Genomic DNA, 21,175 nt, shown 5'->3' on the forward strand with positions numbered 1-21,175 from the left:
CGGCGCGACTCAGGCGTCGGAGCGGGCGGCCGCGGGCGCCGCCGCCTCCTCCTCCATGGCTGTTTACCCGGCTGCATTGTGGGAGTTTGACCTCCGCCGCCGCCAACCGCCGCTCCAGCCTGCGCCGCCGCCGCGCACGCCATGGGAGCCGTGACTGACGGTGAGGCCCGCCGCCGGCCCGCGCGGCCTGGCGCCGCTCCCGGGGTCCCGCCGGCCGCCCCGCCGCGTCCCCCAGGCCCCCGGCCGCGCCGGCCGCCGCGCCCAGCCTCCGCCGCCCTCGGAGCCACGCCGACTCCCGGGCCGGCCTTCCCAGGGGCCGCGCGGGGCACCGGGAGCGGGTGCTGGGCCGGCCGTCGGGGGCCGCGGGCACACGTGGGGTCCCGAGGGCTGGGAGCCGAGCGCGGGCGCGTGGTTCCAGGGGCCGTGGAGGGAGGTCCCGGGAGCGGCGCGGGCTAGGGAGCGTGGAGGCCGGGGTTCGGGATGCCGCAGGGCCTGTGGGGTGGCTGCTTACAGGGGCTGGGCAGGAGTTCCGGGGCCTGGGGGTGGCTGCTTACACCTGGAGGGGTCCCTCAGACAATAGGCTGGATCGCCAGGAAGCCTTGGGATGTGGGTGGGGACAGGGGGCTGCAGCCAGGGTCCGAGAGGAATGGCTGTGAATGAGTGGGGCGGCTGGAGGGCAGTCGGAAGTGCACCTGGGAGATTCACTGGTGTGCCACCCTTATAGGTTGAGGCCACCAGGGCCATGGGGACAGTGTGTATGTGTGTGAGAGAGAATGTGTGTGTTGGGGCGGGTGGTTTGTCAGCTGGAATGGATTGGGGAGGGCTGGTTTTGTGAGTATTTGTAAGGTGGACGGGCTAGGGACTGATCAGTAAGGGGACACTTTGGGGAATGGTGAACAGGCATGATGGGCAACTGGAGGAAGAATCTGGAAGGCTTCCTGTTAGGAAGGGAGGTTCTGGGGCACCTGGGAAGGGAAAGGCTGTTGGTCTTGATGCTATTTGTGAAGAGGCTGCTTCTGGACCCTGGGCGGAGACGGTCCCAACATTAAGGAGCTAGGCAATGGGAAGAACGGGGATAGGCCAAATGTGGGGACCCGTAAGAAGTAGTGGGGGGGGGCAGTTAAAGGCCAGGGACTTTCATGGGGAATTTAACTCTGCTTCATTCCAGTTTCTCTCTCTCTCTCTCTCTCTCTCTCTCTCTCTCTCTCTCTCTCTCGTTTTTTGTTTTTGGTACCAGGAATTAAACCAGGGGTGCTTGACCACTTACTGAGCCACATCCCCAGCCTTTTTAAGTATTTTATTTAGAGACAAGAATCTCACTGAGACTTGGGGCCTTCCTAAGTTGCTGAGGTTGGCTTTGAACTCGCAGTCCTCCTGCCACAGCCTCCTGAGCTGCTGGAATTATAAGTCTGCACTACCCCAGCTGGCTTCCAGTTTTGTTTATTCAGTAGATATTTATAATGCCTGGGCTAGCTAGGCCTTGCTGGGGTTTACAGCCTAGAACCAACAAGCAAGATCTTTTCCTCAGAGGTTACAGACTGGTGAGAAGGACACATTAAGTAATGAGTTGTAAGGGTTACCCATGATACCACGCGGGAAGAGCAAACCTGGGAACTTTTGGAATAGGTTGTACACTGAGTGAGTAGGAAACCTCTGTGAAGTAATTACTCTAATCCCTTTTTTCTTTTTCCTCTAAGGATAAATAGGTATAGTTGGACTTGGTTTCCACTTGTTCAAGAGCCTAAAATATTGTAAGGAGTAAAAAATGAGAAGTATTGACTACAATTTAGAAAGTTGAACCAAAGATTTTTAACTGTAATGGGAAGCTATTAAACATTTTTGATGTGGGTCATGTAATCAGATTTGCTTTTCTTATGTTGATTTACTTTGGGCTGTGGGCTAGAGATCAAACCCAGGGTCTTGTGTGTGTTAGGCAAGCACTCTACCACCGAACTACATCCCAGCCCCAGAATTGCATTTACCCCCGCCCCCACCACACACACACACACACATCACTGTACTGTGTGAAGCATGTTGAGGAAAAGTTGAGGTGCTAAGTAAATTCCCTGTCCCTTACTAACATGTATATTGTACTTACACTATGTATCAGGCACTTTTCTAATTATTGCCCCCCTTTACAGATGGAACTGGAACCCAAAGAGATTAAGTAGCTTGTCTGAAGTCTCACAGGTAGTAGGTTAGAAAGCCTGGGCCTCAAACCAGGCAGACGGTTCCAGAGTTCCTGCTCTTCACTCTTACGATGGTCCAAGTGAGAGGTAATGGGGCCTTGGACCAGGATGGGACTGACTAAGAGGGAATGCGGAGAAGTGGACAGGTTGGGAGGTATAAGGTAGGGTGCCAGGGCTTCAGTGCCTGAGTGAGCGTGGAAGGGGAGAGTCAGGATGATCCCACGTTGTGACTGGAGTGACTCTGGGCCTACTAGGGCTACTTCTATATTTATTGAGAAATAGCACTCCAAAGGAGAGGTATTTTGTAAATGGGAGATGGAAAGGAGATGAGTTCTGGCAAATGTACTGCAGTCAAGTGCCCCTACATCCTTTGAGACCATGAAAATCCCCACTCTGTCACTAATATAAAGTGTCTGACCTCAGGCAGGTTACTTAGCTTCTTTGAACCTCAGCTTTTTTCTCTGTAAATGAAGATGGTGAAATCCACCTCGGAGGGTTGTTTTGAAGGTGAAATGCAGTAAAAGCCTTTGCACTGAATCCAGTACATAGTAACGTTCGGTAAATATTAAATATAAGTTGTTTACTAACCTCTGTTCTACTCTCCTATGATGAGATTTGTGCCCTCTCCATCTTTGAATCTGCTCGTATTTCCCTTCCCTGACTTTTCTGCTCTTGGGGAGAAAAATGAGCTGAAATGAGTAATATTTGTGATTAGTCAACAAGTAAGTGTTTCAGACCTTCTAAACACAACAGAGGAGGGAGGGCCCCTACTTCTGCTTAAGGGAGAGAGGTAATAGCATGCCATCAAATAAGTAAATAAGATAATTTCTGAGAAGAAGCATAATTAAGTTTTGAGAATGAATTTGATGGAATGATGATAAAGTAATGGGGGTGGAGCTGCCAACAATTAGGATAAAATATGTTGATCAGGTATGATGTCTCTGAAAGCTGACATTTAAAGTGAGATCTGAAAAGATCAACCATGTGAAGCACCCAAGAAAGTATTTCAGGTAGCGGCAAAGGCCTGAGGTGACAACAGACTGTACCTCTTGGGTGAAGATGAGGAAGGCCAATTGGGGTGTACCCAGGGAGAGGGATGTAAAGGGAGGGAAGCCAAGTGGAGCTCCTGATGAACTGTGTAGGCTATGGAAGGGACGGATTGTCCTCTGGGCACCTGGCAATGATTGGAGGATTTTAAGTAGAGAGTCAATGATCACTTCATCTTTTAGATCATTCTCAGTTGCTGGGTAGTGAGTGCATTCTAGAAAGCCCAGAATGGAAGCTGGGAGCCCAATGTGAAGTATTTGATGTGAAAGACATGGGCTTGGGTTGGTGACGTCAGAGGAGAGGACAGTGAGCAGTGGAAGTTTTTGATATTCTGAAAACCTCTTAGAGGAGGACCAGTATTTGTCCCTGGTGCTTAGATGAGAGCCAGTGTGAGCTGGGTACGGCAGGGGCTGAGCCAGGAGGAATGCAAGTTTGAAGCCTCAGCAACTTAGGCTCTGAGCAACTTAGTGAAACACTATCTCAAAATAAAAAATAAAAAGGTCTGGAGATGTAGCTCAGTGCTAAAGAGCCCTGGATTCAATCCTTAGTACCAAAACAACAACAACAAAACAGTATCCTTTTAAAAGGTTTAAAACTGGGGTACCTGGTTAGCTTTGTCCTCATGCAGTCCTTACGTCTGCATATGCATATACAGAAGCCCTTTATTTCTGCACCTAATTTGAGGAAGAACACTGCCTCTGAAGGAAGTAGAGAGGAGCACTATGTTGCCATCTGTAGATATTGGACTACAGATGTTATCACCAGCATTGTCATTTTATTTGGGGTGGGGGAGAATATTGGGAATTGAACCCATGGTTACTCAGTGGCTTAACCACTGAGCCACATCCCCAGTCCTTTTTATATTTTATTTAGAGAAGGGATCTCTCTGAGTTGCTTAGGGCCTCTCTAAGTTGCTGAGGCTGGCTTTGAACTCACAATCCCCGCTCCCTCAGTCTCCTGAGCCACTGGGAGCATTGTCATTTTATAGATGAAAGAGTGGAAGTCCTGGAAAGTTACTGTCAAATTCCTTTATTCTCTCTCCCCTGATGTCACCATATCATTTTGGCTAACTGAAAAATAGTTTGGATGTTGTCACTGTTAATTTAAAATATGTTAACAGTTTGTATCTTGGAGGTGTTAATTTAAAGAGTATTAAACAGTGTTAGTACCCTGTTAAAAATCATTTTAAAAGCACTTTTTGCAGTACAGAGAACATTAGGTAGATCATTGATATGCCAGAGCAACAGATGGGAGACGAGAAGGGGAGTGGGGTCATCTCTACGTTCCATTTAATAGAGCTTGTTGGTTTTGACAACAGATTTTTTTTTTTAAATCAGAAAGGTGTAATGCATGGATATATGCTTGTTAAAATTTGAAATAATGATTTTAATATGCCTATAAACAATATGACAGAATAACGGAACTGCACTATAACCGTATAATAATGTAATTCTGTATATTTTGTTATGAATACAGAGGTGACACCAGTCACCTATAAAAGAAAGATAATAGCACACTTTACAGGGTGTTTCAAGGATGAAGTGTGATACCACATGTAAAAGCCCTTTGAAATTGAGTGACCATTTAGTAGCCAAGCCAGGACACTTTTCAGAGTGAAAGGAGACACATGGGATGTATGTTCACCAAGAAGTGTGTGAACAGCGCTTAAGTATTTGCTGCTGCTATTGGTGGGACAAAAAATGGATTCCCTTTCTTTTTCCACCAGTGCCAGTAGATTTGTCCAGCTTATTCCATAATCCACTATTCCAGCAAGAGGATAACTAACGTACTTCAACTGTTTCATATTTCTTTAGCCCAAATAGATAAACAAGTTTGGCACTCCATCCTTGAGATGCACCATATTCTAAGCATTGAGACAGAAAAACAGAAGATCCCCACACTGTTTTTTTGCTTTTTTAAAAAAAAATTTTTTAGACACTTTTGACTTGAAAAATTTACTTTGGCATCAGCAACTTATTTAGATTGGTCCTAAGGATCTCAGGAGAGACCAGTATTTACGTGGAAGAATCAAACCGTCTTATTTATTGTTCTTTCTGCCCACGTTTTATGTGTCTTTTTGACATTATTGGCCTTAAAAATTACTTTAATGATTTTTAAACTTTTTGAAAGTTTAAACTTTTTGAACTTTTTGAAAGGGCCCCAGAGTTACTTTGCCATAAGGAATCTTTAACAAACAAGCCACATATAATTCATCTTAATAACTCATGAGTGGTGCTGATCTAATGATGAATCTAACAGGAATCTGAACAAACATTGTTTTTGCAAGGCCTTACCTCATCTTAATTTAATATCAATAAAATAATTTCCAAGCCATCTTTATTGTTTTTACAGGATGGACCACAGCCCACCGAATTACTAATGTAAGCAATCAGATTGCTTATGGTAGGCTTCATGTATGATAATTTATGAACTCAGTGTGTATAGCTTTAGATGTGTTCAGTATGGACCTAATTGTTAAGGCGTCATTAACAATAACAAGGGTGTCATTAAAAATCATAATGTTTATACCATTTGTATAAGCATTTAAAAATTTTTCTCTAAATTTAAAAACTCTAAATTTAGAGATAATAGAAGCTGCTCTCAAATTGGGGCCACACCATTTTGTTTGATTTTGTTTCTGTTGGAGTTGTGTTCTGCGCTTTATATGTGTTATTTCAGTAATTTTTGTCTGCAGAGAGTTTTCTAGGCAGCAGCTATCTTAAAGTTTAAGCCAGAAATGCATAACCTTGGAATAAGTTTGAGGCAGAAGCAAATTTGTGAGGAATCATAATTGGAGAAAATTGTGTATGCATAAATGCATGAAATGTATCCACATAGGTATATAGATATGTCTAGATATACCTTTGACATTTACTTTTGAACATCTTTAGGATGAAACAAGTTGAGGATTAAATTCAACATAAAGATAAGGATAATATATTTTTTTGCTTTTTTCTACCATGGACTGGCTCTGTGTCTTTCCATACCGTGAAGTCTGCAACCCTACAAAGAAGATAGTTTTATTCCCATTTTACAGATGAGGTTAAATATTGATCTGTGTGCACACACACAAAGTAGACATTAGGTGAATAAGCAAACATTGGCTCCAGTTTTTTATTTGTAACCCAGGAGATTGTCTGTGAGGAGGTATGCTCAGATTGAAGGGGGATCAGGCCAATGGTGAGGAGGCCTGTGAGTGCCTAGACAGGGAATCCCCTCCCTGCCACAACTCGTCTTCCACTTCCCTCTCAAGTCTCCCCCAGCGTTGGCATTGGCCCCTGCCTCTTCCTAACCAAGACTCTGCTCATCCTAACCTGCCTCCCAGGACCTGTGATTCTAATCTCTCCTTTTAATTTAGGTCATGTTATCTCCTAACAGCAAGCGCTTTGGCAGCCCCAGCCTTCCTGCTTCTGGGCTTTTCCTGGTTTCAGTCTATTTTGTACACTGCTCTCAGCTTGATCCTTCTAGAAAGTTCTGCCCATGAATCTTTAGCAACTCCCAGTTACCTACCAGCAAAGCCTGGATTTAGTAATAGGGCATTTATTAATATGCACTCTCAAAGTCCCACCCCACTGCCTATATGATGCCGGGTCCCACTATTTGACTTCTGTCATCTGTCCAGTCTTCCTGGTGTTCTAGTGCACTCAGGCCCCTGAGCCTGTCTCTCGCTCCCACACTGGAGCTCACAGCTTTCTCCTTACCCAGGGTGAAGGGAAAGGACTTGAACTTTCTTTTAATAACAACTAGCTAAGTAGAGTGGCGCACGCCTGTGATCCCAGTTGCTCGGGAGGCTGAGGTAGGAGGATAGAGAGTTCAAAGCCAGCCTCAGCGACTTAGTGAGGATGTAAGCAACTCAATGAGATACTGTCTCTATATAAAAGAGCTGGGGGTGTAGCTCAATGGTTGAGTGCCCCTGAGTTCAATTCCCAGTTCCAAGAAAAAGAAAACTAACATTTTGAATACTCTTCTGATTTAAAAACCAAACAAAAGGATATTTTCTCATTTCCAGTCTGTCTACCCCACTTACACTGCCCGCTCTCTTGGTAATCCCTGTAATTAGTTTCTTGTCTGTCATTCCAGGGTATCCAAACAAATGTAAGCTCATAAAAATATATATTCTCATCTCCCCTGATTTTTGTTTGAAAAAGAATACCGTAATACTGTTCTCCACCTTTTATAACAAGGTATCTTAAATGATCTCTAGATCAATACATGGAGTACTTATTCTTTTTTCCTTATAGCTTCAGAGTACTCCCTCTTGTTCCTATGCTAAAATTTGTTTAATTTTCCCCTATTTATGTATATTTGGTGTGCTTTTAGTATTTGTTATTATAATGTTTCAGTGCATAATCCAGTGTCATATTGCTTAAGTACATCTGGGTTGTTGAGTCAAAGGCTCTATGTTCTTTGAAATTTTGATAGAATTGGTTGCCTTTCAGTTTTTTTGATTGATGATTTTTAAGTGTCAAAAGAGCAACTCAGCTGGGCATAATGGCGCACAGGGCTCCAGAGGGTGGGGCAGGAGGCTCTCAAGCTCAAAGCCAGCCTCAGCAATTTAGCAAGACCCTGTCTCAAAATAAGAACTTAAAAGGGCTGGGAAGCACCCCTTAGTTCAATCATGGGTACCAAACAAAAAAGCCACTTAGACTCAACCTCTTGATTTTCCCCAAGCTAAAGGGAGCTGTACTCCTGATCTCTACCAACTGCCTGTGGCACTGTGGCACTCATTTAACAATCCCCGCCTCCCTGCGTGTGTATTCCTATGTGTGCTGTTTCTCCAGTGAGAGTAAAAGGGCTCAGGTCTTTATTTCATATCCTCAGAATTTGCTGAGGTACCTGTGGATACATCTGATTGGTCAGATATTCATGTCTTTTGTACAAGTAATCACCACTGTGGAAACAAAAATAAGGTGGTTGCCTGCTAGCCCTCCATAGTGGCTGGTTGAAACAAAGCTCTTTAGAAAGCAGATGGTCCTGTGCAGGAAGCACAAATCTAATTTAAGAATATTTATTGAACATTTGAATGTATAAGACATGGTGTGAGAGGCTTAGGAGGAAACAGAAGGAATAGGACATAGTGCTGGCCCTCAATAACCTTTCTCCCAAGTAGGGAGGATGAGAGGAGCCTGGAGACTTGGCTGGTTTGGCCTGAACCATGTTCTACATGTCTTTCAGGAAGACTTTTCTAATTGGTGTATTACATTATATATAGAAAACTGCACAGGTCTTAAAATAGCTAGAAGGATCACAAAATATGTTTCAACATTTTTAGATAGTTATCAAACTTGAAAAAATCAGGTCTTATGATAGATTCCCCTTCCTCATATGCTTTCTTCTGTTCCCTGAATGCATTTACATTCAAAATCCACTGTCCTCAATATTAAGCATAAGGCCTAGGCATCTGGGTAGAAGGTCGGTTTGGTGGGGAGGAAGGGACAACAGGGATTGAAAAGAGCAAAAATAAGTAAGAGAAATTACTGAATAATTGCCTAAGTACATCTGGGGTTGTTGAGTCAAAGGCCATATGTTCTTTGAAATTTCGATAGAATTGGTAATGAGCATCAATTCTGCCAGACTAGCTCACCTGTAGATATTTCCTTGTATTTATTTATTTTATTTATGTTTTTTTGTTATTTTAGTACTGGGGATTGAACCCAGGGGTTCTTAACCACCAAAGCCACATCCCCAGCCCTTTTTAATATTTTATTTAGAGACAGGTTCTCACTGAGTTGCTTATGGACTCAGCCATGCTGTCTTTGAACTCTTAATCCTCCTGTCTCAGCCTCCCGAGCCTCTGGGATTACAGGAATGCGCCACCACACCTGGCTTCTTTTTGTTTTGTTTCATTTAAAAAATTGAAACATTGAGATAGTTTTTTAAAAAATCATTTTGCATTTTAATCTCTTTGAGGACTTTTATTTTTGTTTCTTTAGATAACATTGTATGTGTTTAAAAACCAAAAGCATTAGTTCATGTTTTTAAAATATAAAACATCTGATGAATCTATAGCTTGAGCAGTCTTTCAAAACCATGCCTGACAACCAAACTCAATTCTAAAAATGTCTATCTCATGCTACCACAATATATTTTAAAACTGGAGTCCTCTGCCTTCCCAGGTTTTATCTCCGCTGCACCTGTGCTCAGAAATCCTCCTGCCTACACACAGGAACTATTGTTTAAAGATTTTGCTGTTGATTCATCATGCAGCCTCTCCAGGAATTATTTACACTTTAAAAATTCATTTTTTAAAAAGTGCATTTGGTTAAAAACGAAACCAAAACCTCCCAAAATAAGCAAACAAAATCCTTGTACAATGGCATGTAAGGAATTACATTTTTTCTCATCTCTTAGATGTAGTCCCTCTCATCTGAAACAACCAACATTACCAAAGTTGTTTTGTTTTGTTTTGTTTTGTTTTTGGTATCAGGTACTGAACCCAGGGGCACTTTACCCCCAGGCCACATCCCCAGCCCTTTTTATGTTTTATTTTGAGACAGCCTCTCCTAGATTGCTTAGGGCCTCACTAAGTTGCTGAGAGTGATTTGAACTCACAATCCTGCAGCATCAGCCTCCCAAGCTGCTGGGATTACAGGCATATGCTACTACACCTGGCTGACTATTACTAGTTTTATGAATCCTTTCAAAGATATTTTCTGACTACACTCATGCCTGTGTGATGTACGTACACACGCACACATACCCGGTCTCAGGCTCCTCCATTCTACACATAGCACAGCATGTTGTGCTTCTCCGCACGTTTTCGTTTTACTTCACAAAAATAAGATTTCTTGGCATCAGTATAGACTCCAATCTTATTTTTTTGGCTGCATACTATTATATGAACATTTCATAATTAAACCAGTCTCTTCCTGGTGAATATATAGGTTTGCAATATTTCAACTACAGACAGCACTTCTACAAACAACCCTTTATACCTTCCTTTGTGTGTGTAGGTGCACATATTTTTAAAGCCTCAATTCCTAGAATTAAACTATGGAGTCAGAAAGGTGCGTGCACTCTTCATCCCGTGGCCTTGGAGAGTTTGACAGTGTGCACCCTCTGGTATATGTGAGTGCAATTTCCCAATGCCCTCGCCAACCTTTTGAAGGGTCAGGTTTTGGTCTTTGCCAGGCTGATGGGAAATGACATTGTATTGTGGATTCCCCTGGCCTTTTTTTGTTATGATTCTGGTCCAAACACGAGCTCAGGCCTGCCAGGCAGGCAGGTTGGGACCCCACTTGTTATAGTCACTGCCGGTCTGTACTGCTTTTCTGTTTTTCTCTTTTCCTCAGGGCAAAATGAGACAGTTTTGTTAAAAAGAAAGAAAAAGAAAAGAAATTCTCATGGGGAAACTTAAGATAACTGTATTCTACTTGTATTTTATCAGTTCACTCCCTTCCCCTTACCGACTTCTCTTTTCTTGTCCTAGTCCGCCACTCTGTCTTTTTAAATATTCTTTACTCTATCTCTTCTCACCACTGCCTTTCAGGACAAGGATCCCCCCTTCCCATCAGGAATTGAACCCAGAGGCACTTGACCTCTGAGCCACATCCCCAGATCTTTTTATTTTTTATTATAAAACAGGGTCTCACTAAGTTGCTTAGGGCGTCTCTAAGTTGCTGAGGCTGGCTTTGAACTTGTGCTCCTCCTGCCTCAGCCTCCTGAGCCACTGGGATTACAGTGGTGTACCATGCCGCCCAGCCAGACAGGTTCTTCTTTTTCTTTTTTTTTTTTTTTCAAAAAAAAGTTATCCAAGAATTTATTTTCTTGGTTGCTTATTTATTTATTTTTATTCTACCTGAAGATTTTTCTTCTTTGCCTGTGATACCTTGACACACAATAGAAAATCACTTTCTTTAAAAAAAAAAAAAAACTTACACATATATATGTATTTGTAAGATACACATCATACAATTTATCCACTTAGCCATTTTTTATTCTTTTTAGATACACATAACAATAGAGTGTATTTTAGCATATCATACATACATGGAGTATAGATTATTCTGATTAGGATCCCATTCTTGTGGTTGTCCATGATGTGGGGTTTCACTGGTTGTATATTCATATATGAGCACAGGAAAGTTCTGTCGCATTCATTCTACTGTCTTTCCCATTCCCATCTCCTCTCCCTTCCCTTCATTCCCCTTTGTCTAACCCAGTGAACTTCTATTCTTCCCTCCCCTTTGTCGTGAGTCAGCAACTGCATATCAGAGATAACATTCTGCCTTTGGTTTTTATGATTGGCTTATTTCACTTAGCACAATAATCTCCAGATTCATCCATTTACTGGCAAATACCATAGTTTCATTCTTCTTTGTGACTGAGTAATATTCCATTGTGTGTATGTACCACATTCTCTTTATCCATTCATCTGTTGAAGTGCACCTAGATTGATTCCATATTTAGCTATTGTGAATTGAGCTGCTATAAACATGGATGTGGCTTCATCACTGTAGTATGCTAATTTTCAGTCCTTTGGGTGTATACTGAAGAGTGGGATATTAGTTAGCCATTAATACAATTCAGTATCATTAAGCACATTGACATTTCATTTTTTTTAATATTTTTTAGTTGTCTATAGACATTTATTTTATTTACTTATTTGTATGTGGTGCTGAGGATCGAACCCAGTACCTCATACATACTAGGCAAGCACTCTACCACTGAGCTACAACCCCAGCCCCAAGCACATTGACATTTCAATAATTATCTTTTCAATGAGCATCTGAATAGTGATATTGATTATTTGTCCTGAAAAGTCACAAGAGCTAAGTGGTCATTTTAATTCACTTTGCCCTTCTCTCTTCAGACGAAGTGATACGGAAGCGTCTCCTCATTGATGGAGATGGTGCTGGAGATGATCGAAGAATTAATTTGCTAGTGAAAAGTTTCATTAAGTGGTGCAACTCTGGATCCCAGGAGGAAGGGTATTCATTTCACTTGTCTCTATGCCAGTGTACTGATGTCATTTTAATAAGGTCCTGTTAATGTTTTAAGTTTTCACTCACCGAATTGTCCACTTAAGTCACTTCTTGTCTCATCAAAAGATTTTTTTTTCTTACTTCTCTTCGGAGGCCTTATAAAACAAACATGTAGAAAGCAGGTAAAAGAAGAAATGAAGACTAAATTCAGGCTTGTTAACATGGTCACCTTTAGCAGATAAGTATTTAACAGGACAAGATAATCTAAATGAAACTTCTTTCCTTTGTTAATAAAGTTCCTGCAAGATATCTAGGTTTTTAACAAAATTCTTCCTCATTTGGATTCACTTTCCACAGAATAAGTGTAATATACATATAGAACGGAAAAACTATGAGAATTGAATTGTGAAAATAAGCAGACTTCTTAATCAAAATAATTTTTAAAAATGATTTAAACAATTCAGACAGATTTGCTTGAATTAAGCCTACACCGATAAAAACAATAGGCCCGTCTTACGTTTGTAACCATAGCTGGTTATAAAGGAAAAAGAAAACATAAGGGATGGATATTCTAGATTTTTTTTAAAGGAAACATTTGTCTCAGAATGTGATATAACTTAATTAACAAAGCTTTGCCTGTATTAAAGTAGTTTAATTTTAGCAATCCACAAACATCTTTTTCCTCTTTTTTCCATCAGATATAGCCAGTACCAACGTATGCTGAGTACACTATCTCAATGTGAATTTTCAATGGGCAAAACTTTGCTGGTGTATGACATGAATCTCAGAGAAATGGAAAATTATGAAAAAATTTACAAAGAAATAGGTAAAAATAATAATGTTTCGTCTATATTTTTATTCTTTATGATCTAAAGGAAAAATACCTACTAACAATATTCTTGGGTTAGTGATAAAAGTTACTTACAATATTAATAGAATGCATACAGTAAGTGGTATCTGCAAAAGTTTATAGTGTGGTATGATGATTGGGGTTACAGCTACTTTTTTAATACCAGCATCTATTTAGTTAGCAATAGGACTTCAATTTTAAAACACGTTTTAAAATTGAAAATGGATGGAGATTATATGTGTTGTTATTAACTATCTTTTAAAAAATACCCTTTTATATAGAATGTAGTATTGCTGGAGCTCATGAAAAAATTGCTGAGTGCAAAAAGCAGATTCTTCAAGCAAAACGAATACGAAAAAATCGCCAAGGTAAGGGTTTTGAGGGATTTCATGTGCAAATACTTTACTACTGACTGATATTTTCATGCAGTTTTTAATGTGAGGTAAAATCAGCAGCTAGAATCGATTTAATTGACAAAGAGAATCAGGATGGGACTGGGGCTGTGGCTCTTGCGTGAGGCACTGGGTTCGATCCTCAGCACCACATTGAAATAAAATAAAGATATTGTGTCCACCTAAAACTAAAAAAATAAATTTAAGAAAAAAAGAATTAGGAGAAACATTTAATTCTTAAAACCATAAATAGAAAATAGAAAAAAAAGGAATGATCTGCTGAAAAAAAGTTTTTGCTGAGATGTATTGATTATCCAGATATTTCTTAGTACTACTTTTTTTCTGTCTTCAGACAATTTTGCCTGAATATTTTGTTTAATCAGCAAAAGTGATTTATATAAGTACACTAGTTATAGGGTCGATTTGTTTGATGAGAGAGAGAGGAGAATTTAAACACAGTTGGTTTTCATTAAGTATAAAGGAAGCAGATATATTCAGGCTGCCTAACTATATAACAAGAAAAAGTTAAAGTTTAGTTTTATTCTAATCTTCTTTTTAACTAGAGTATACCCTTATATAGTTCATAAACTTTCAAATAATTTTTGGGGGGGGGGGTACCAGGGATCGAACTCAGTGGCCGAGTGCCCCTGAGTTCAATCCCTGGTACCCCCCCCAAAAAAAAAGTACGATCATAATTATGATAATATATATTAAAAACTGGAAGAAAATAGAAGATGTAAACAGTTATTTGGGGGTTGTGAGTTTTATTATCTAGGTTTTCTTTGTTTTTGTTTTGTGTTATACTGAATATCTATTATATTGTAATGGAGGTTTTTTTAATTTAAAAAAATCATGCTTAGTAATATACTGAGTTCCAAAACAATAAACTTCACGTTTTAGAGAGCTAATTAAGATAAAGTTTTATCCTGACCTCTTTTTTTTTTTTTTTTCTTTTAGTTCTGGGGATTGACTGCAGGGTGCTTTACCACTGAGCTACATCCCCATATCTTTTTTTTTCTTCTTCTGGCCTCAAACTTGCAGTCCTCAGTGGTAGAGCACTTGCCTCAAACGTGTGGTGCACTGGGTTTGATCCTTGGCACCACAAAAAATAAATAAATAAAGTAAAGGTATTGTGTCCACCTACAACTAAAAAAAAACCTTGCAATTCTCCTGGCTCAGCCTCCAGAGCTGCTGGAATTAGATGCACGCACGCACCACTAAGCCTGGCTTATTTCCCCTTTATAAAAGGTGGCTTTTGTATTCAATTCAAAGTATGTATGCTGAAGTTTCAGTGGCCAATTTACAGCAAAATATAATAACATAATAATTAATATCAATGTCATTATTTAAAAATATATTGCAAAGGATTTTGATTGAATAGGAGACTTTTAAGTGAACCTCACTATTTACCATTTCATGGAAATGTTAATATAAGCAATAAAACTTAATCTTAGAGGTCTCAGTGAAGCAGCAACAATCATCTTAATTTTGAAGTATTTTAAAGTTTCTGAAGTTTTTACCTTTAGAATGGTGAGGAAATTAACAAATTAACAGTAAGATATGTTTTTCTCACTGATTCTACCCCCTACCACCACCATCACACACTCTGGGCAAAGAGTAAGATCCTTTTCAGATTCAGTCCACTTGATTGATAATGACTTAAAAGTCATTAATGCTTATGCTGACTTCTTATATTCTGTACAGGACATGTTAGTGGAAAAACAGAATCTGGAGCCAAAATCCTTGTATTTAACACTTTTGATGTCACAGATGGTTATCGTTGTGGTTCAATCAAGTGGCATGGCAATACTCCCATCCATCGTTGTTTTCATTTCTTTATGTACTAGGAAAATGAGTAGGAGACATGTGTGATACTATGCGTTTTCTTTTGATATTTAAGGTTTTTAAAAGAAAACTTGGTAAATATTTTTATGTCTTTCAGAATATGATGCTTTGGCAAAAGTGATCCAGCATCATCCAGATAGGCATGAGACATTAAAGTAAGTTTAGAGCTTTTCCTTGCAAAGGAACTAACCTACATAAACCTACATAAACATTCAAGTATACTCATCTATACATTCCATTTTTATAAAATAAATAACGTATCAAAAGGAGAAATCAAGATTTTCAACATTATATATCCTAACACTGTTTGATTAGATCCTTTTCTTTTTCCAATCTTTCTATCTATAGGTCTAAAATGCATGTGATGTGTCTCAATGGGAAAATGGATAAATAGAATATATTCTATTCATGTAATAAAATACTAAACAGCATAAACTTAATAAACTAGATATATACTTTTTTTTTTCTCTTAGTACTAGGGATTGAACTCAGGGGCACTCTACCACTGAGCTACATCCCCAGCACTTTTTATTTTTAATTTTGAGACAGGGTCTCACTAAGTTACTGAGACTGACTTTGAACTTGTGATTCTCTGGCTTCAGCCTTCTGAGTCTCTGGGGTTACAGGTACACCACCAGGCCTAGCTAGACATATACTTTTACAACACAGATCCCCCCCAAAAAAATCAGGAAAATGACAGACACATAATGAGTTTTAAATTATTTCTAATTTTCTACATACATATAGAAAATAACCATTTGTAAAAGTTAGAAAACACCTACCAAGTATTATTTATTAATACTATATATTATCAGAAACACAGATACATGCATTAAAAAGGGATTGGAATGATGCAATGACTGTGTGAATGGAAAATAAAGGACAAAAGAAGGCCTGAGGTAGGGGACTAGAGAAGGGGGTGGGGAGGAAGGTGAAGTTCAAAGGGTATTTCAAGTTAATTAGCAGCAGGTTTTGTTTTTGATTTTGTTTTTTTTAACTGAAGGAAAATCTTGAAGTTAGTATGATAAAAATGTACCATTTCTTGAGTTTCGTTATTATCTGAGTTTTTCTGTACTTAAAAACTTTATATAAAAATATACATTTTGGGGGCTGGGGTTGTGGCTCAGCAGTACAGTGCTCGTCTAGCATGTGCAAGGCGCTGGGTTCGATCCTCAGCGCCACGTAAAATAAATAAGTAAAATAAAGGCATTGTATCCAACTACAACTAAAAAACAATTTTTTTTAAATAAATAAAATTAAAAAATGAAAAATAAAAGTATAGCTTTAATGAAAATAGTGCACATTTAGTAGTTAAGAAGTTCTAAACTTTACAAGTCTCACATAATGGAGTATTTTAATTCTTTTTACATTTTAAAAATACTATTTAATACTTTAAATGTTTGATTAGAATTGTAAGTTCTATTTCCCAAAACAGCAAAAAATAGCACTGTTTTACTTTTTTCAGAGAATTAGAGGCTCTGGGAAAAGAGTTAGAGCATCTTTCACATATTAAAGAAAGCGTTGAAGATAAGGTATTTGCATATATATATATTTTTCCCCTTTGTTTTTTTATGGTGTATATGTGTGTGTGTGTTTATAGATCAATTTCAATAAATTTTTTCTTCTTGTTAATATAGCTGGAATTGAGACGGAAGCAGTTTCATGTTCTTCTTAGTACTATCCATGAACTTCAGCAAACATTGGAAAGTAAGTAGAAATTATCTCAAAATGAATGTTTATGAAGATTTTTCAGTGATTGATTGAGAGGTGTGCCTTTTACAGCTTGGAGAGAGAGAATACCTTCAATTTGTAAATAGAAGAATATCTGGATGACATTAGAAGACACTAATTTGTTCTACTTTTTAAATATATGCAGAAGAATTTTAATTTTGTAGTAACTGGTTTAAATATATATCTAGTAGTTTAAATAGGAAAAATTCAAGGATGTTAGATAACAGAGTTTTTATTGGTTTCCTATAGTTTATTACTGTAAAGTAATAAATCAGGCCCCAGGAAGGCAATGATAAGTAATTTGTGCATAAGAATGTTTGCACACCCAGGCCAGGTTTGGTGGCACTCACCTATAGTCCACCAGCTTGGGAGGCTGAGGCAGGAGGATCGCAAACTCAAAGCCAACTTACTGAGGTCCTAAGCAACTCAGTGAAACCCTGTCTGTAAATAAAATACGAAGTAGGGTTGGGGATATGGCTCAAAACCCACTCCTGAGTTCAATCCCCAGAACCAAAAAATAAAAAACCTTTTGTATACCTAATGAATGGTAGGTACTTTGAGGGAAAATATATCTTTCCCTTAGATATATACTTTTAAAACTCTAATGAGTGAAAAAAAATGAAAGACATGTAATGAATTTTAAGTCATTTATAAGGAAGAGAAGACTTGCTATTGATTATAGCCAATTGGAAATTTCTGTTCACTTGATCTGATTGTCCCAAGGCCTATGTTTATTTTTTTAAGTGAAATCTGTCATACAAATTTTAAATTTTGATTCAACTAATAACAACCACCAAACAGCATTTTTAAAATCAAACATTTATGTGAGACAGTTGCAGTCACAGACTGCCATTTTGCCATCTTTTCTTTAAAAGTATTGGCTAATAAAAGATAAAAATATTTCACATGTGCATTAAGCATAAAATGTTGGCAAATTTGACTAAGGTTTTGTGTTTCTTTTTCAATTACAGATGATGAAAAGCTCTCAGAGGTAGAAGAAGCTCAAGAAACAAGCATGGAAGCAGATCCTAAGCCCTAGGCAATTGAATCACTGTTCCCCCAAAATATTGAAAGAGCTACATAATCTTAGTATGTTTAGAATTTGTTGTGCTCTTGACATATTTGAAGTTTAGCCAGTGAAGTACTTTGCTATTAAATATTAATGCACATCTCATTTATATTTCTTCATACAAAGAAAAATGGCTTCAGTATATATGTTTTTATTGAAATGCATTTTTCATTCTTAAAAAGTAGGAAACAACATCCAAAAATGTTTAATAAAATATCTTTAAGTTACATGTTTGTGCCCATTAGTAACTGGTGACATTGACTGCCTTATAAAATAAGTGAAGACTGAGAAGGTGGCATTTCTAGGGTGTATATGGGACGATGAGTCAATTTCTGGAAATTATTACCACTTTAGAAAATGAAAATGAAATCCATGAATAGGCCTCAGAAGAACCATGAACCTGTGAAATTACATGCACAGTGTTTATGGTGTATGTTTACTGTGGGAAGAGGTACTGTGATGTTAAGAATCACTGGTGTCAGAGGTAATTACAAGATCCAAAAGTAAATCCATAGGCATTACTTACTCTTTCAGTCTCCCTCTCTCTGTAGTACTTAAAGAATGTAGTTGTTAAATGTTTTAAGTTTTTTCTCTACTGTTTTGACCTTTAGAAGTCATTTTCAATAAAAAAATATATTTATAAAATGAAAAGTTATTTGAAGTAAATAGTTTAAGATGATCTTGCATAAAGGATTTTTTAATTATAAAAATTGAACTAAGTCTGGATCGTTTGTAATTTTCTTAAGTATTACACATGCAGTTCTTGTTAGGTTCCATTCTCATCCATTTATTTTAGTTCAAAGACATGACATTTTCCATGAATCATACCTTCATTATGTTACATTTTTATAATTTTAATAAGACTTTTTATATTTAAAAATGAAAAGTTTAAAATTAGCTCAGTAGTAGTCATATTAAGAGTGTCATAATACCTTTAAATGCTTCCTCTGATTTCATCTGGCATGTTTCAGGAGAAATTTCTTTGCAGCGTTGCTATACCCTGACAAAAGTTTCTTTTTCTCATTATTAGTGAGAATCATTAAGCAAAAATTTGTGCCTATGGACTCAGACATAAAAATCAATTTTTCAAAAGCGATCCTTTTAAAAAAAATTCTTGGAGAATGTTCTTTAAAATTCACCCTTATCTTTTAATTCATTAGAGAGATTTATTCAGGATTATGTACCAAAAAATAAAAGTTCCTACATAGTTAGCTCTTTTATATTTATTTATTTTTATTTTTTTAGCTTTTTTTTTTTTTTAATTTGTTCTAGTTAGTTAGCTCTTATCTAGTCAGAAACAAAATCAGAAGCAGCAGGTACATGGGCAACACATATTTTTCAGTTTATACTTCCACACGGTTCTCTTGGATATCTTCTGGAACTGCTTAGAAGACTGAAGTATTTCATCTCCTAGAAGCTCACACTGTTGTAGCTCAGCAAGTCTTTGGGCCAACAGTTTCATGGATTTATCCGACAATGTTTCTTTGAGGTCATCCACCTGTGACAGATGAAACCACGTGTTGGAAACACTTGTCAAAACCAAAGAGATAGATGTCTGATGTTTTCAAGCCCCAAAGTATTATTCTAATTCAAGACATAGCAAACAGAGCTTTAAAACAACATTTACCCCCTGGTGGTAAAGGTGATCTCTTTTCTTCTAAGAAGTCTACATGTATGCCTTCATTTTAATGGAATTCACTTAATATTTATGGGGCACAGAGCACCATCGAGGTGCCCTTAGCAATCCTTTGGCCACTCTCAGAATGCCCCCTGCCCTGTTAACATTATTTCTTATTGCTAATTGTTAATTATATCCAAGCTGTCTGGGAGGGCTATGTGTTTAGTTAGGTTGGGTCCTCTGATGCTTCACACACAGAAAGTAAAAGCCTTTGTCCACTACCTGCATCTGAAGCTCTCCTATTGTCAGACCTGATTTTTGGAGAATTCCACGTTTCTTTTTTTTAAGAGTTGGAAAGTGTAGTCTTTTCTTTGGTGAATATGGTACCTATTAGAAAAATGCAAAAACAGATCAGATCAGAAAATACCAATGCTATTTCTATGATGATGCTTAAATAGGAATTCTCACCCTTTGGACACTGTTTCATAAAGTGAACATTGGCCACATAACAGCATTGGATTGGAGACCATATTCTTATTATTCTCCATGCCCCATGTATCTCCTTTGTGCCCAGAGCTCCCTTTGAAGAGATCTATAGGGTGCAGAGAAATTAGATTGTCTGCCTTCGAAAGAATATACAGCGTCAGGGAAAAAAAGCAGGTCATTCGTAAGGAAAAGAAGAAGAAATTGCCTCTGCAGCTGCTGAGCACAGTGAGAGTGTGGGGCTGTTGTGGACCAGTGCCCCAGAAAGCTCATTAGCACTGGATCCAGTTGTTAATTTGATCTCGTTTCTGCAGGTTTCCTTATTTTCAGGGCAGTCATGACTCCAAACAAAAAGAAAGCTCAGGGTGCTTTTTTACCCCATGCCTGACACTTTTCCCACTGTCCTTAGCTTGGTGGCTACAAGTAACCTGTCCTGAGAGTGTTGCTGTTGGAAACTATTCCTAGGTCATGGCTTCTGGCTGATATGCCTTTTTTAGACTTACTGAGTTCACTGCCTCCTTTTGAATTTAATAATTAGCACAAGGATTATTGTGAAATCTATACAGAGTAGGATGTGGGATTATGTCAGGGTCCTAGCCTTTGCCTGACGAGGAGCTTACAATCTGCTGAACCACGGCTGCCCTGCCAGCTTGCCCTGGCTCAAATGCCACTTGCAAGACCTTCCCTGATCACCAACCAAAGCAAGACCCTTCTGTTTTCTCTTCCAGAAAATCTTGTCCTTTTTCCTACTGAGCATCTACCCCCACTCAGTAGTTGCCAAGTTATTTCTATGTGTTCATTGACTGCAACTCTTACTAAATCCAGTACCTAGGCAGGATTTGTAAACCAGGATCCATGGGTCTGTGTGCCCTGACACAGGTTGCCTGCAGGTGGATGCCTCTTTGCTGCCCCTACTGGTTACTCTGAGGAATTGCTTTGTGTTTCCAAATCTCCCTATGTTTCAAAAGAAAGTTGAAAAAAATCTAGATTTTTATTTGAAATAGTCTGATTTTCAAGCATGGATGAT

General features: G+C 38.7%; 2 protein-coding genes across 4 annotated transcripts in view; one reads left to right on the forward strand and one right to left on the reverse strand.

The window, feature by feature from the left end:
* Nucleotides 1–18,274, forward strand: Thoc7 (THO complex subunit 7). Of its 2 annotated transcripts, none has more exons than XM_046452927.2 (8): nucleotides 1–160; nucleotides 12,049–12,166; nucleotides 12,859–12,986; nucleotides 13,292–13,378; nucleotides 15,345–15,402; nucleotides 16,713–16,779; nucleotides 16,885–16,954; nucleotides 17,950–18,274. In XM_046452927.2, the coding sequence occupies exons 1-8, from the start codon at nucleotides 142–144 to the stop codon at nucleotides 18,015–18,017; spliced, it is 615 nt and encodes a 204-aa protein (XP_046308883.1). In that variant the 5' UTR covers nucleotides 1–141; the 3' UTR covers nucleotides 18,018–18,274. The 2 variants fall into 2 exon arrangements, with proteins under 2 accessions (XP_046308883.1, XP_046308884.1); XM_046452928.2 differs by lacking the exon at nucleotides 1–160 and adding an exon at nucleotides 2,155–2,276.
* The window catches only part of CUNH3orf49 (chromosome unknown C3orf49 homolog), a 15,763-nt gene continuing 12,770 nt past the window's right edge, over nucleotides 18,183–21,175 (reverse strand). The window contains exons 4-5 of one of the 2 annotated variants that reach the window (XM_046452924.1): nucleotides 19,948–20,052; nucleotides 18,183–19,545 (exon numbers count right to left, since the gene is read on the reverse strand). In XM_046452924.1, coding sequence (XP_046308880.1) covers nucleotides 19,351–19,545; nucleotides 19,948–20,052 — 300 coding nt within the window. In that variant the 3' untranslated portion in view covers nucleotides 18,183–19,350. The remainder of the gene's footprint in view (nucleotides 19,546–19,947; nucleotides 20,053–21,175) is intronic. The other variant, XM_046452926.1, reaches the window with a different exon arrangement.

This window comes from Marmota monax, unplaced genomic scaffold (assembly GCF_021218885.2).
Source record: "Marmota monax isolate L192 unplaced genomic scaffold, Marmota_monax_Labrador192_F-V1.1 WCK01_AAM20220418_F8-fsc00042, whole genome shotgun sequence".
Taxonomy (NCBI): Eukaryota; Metazoa; Chordata; class Mammalia; order Rodentia; family Sciuridae; genus Marmota; species Marmota monax.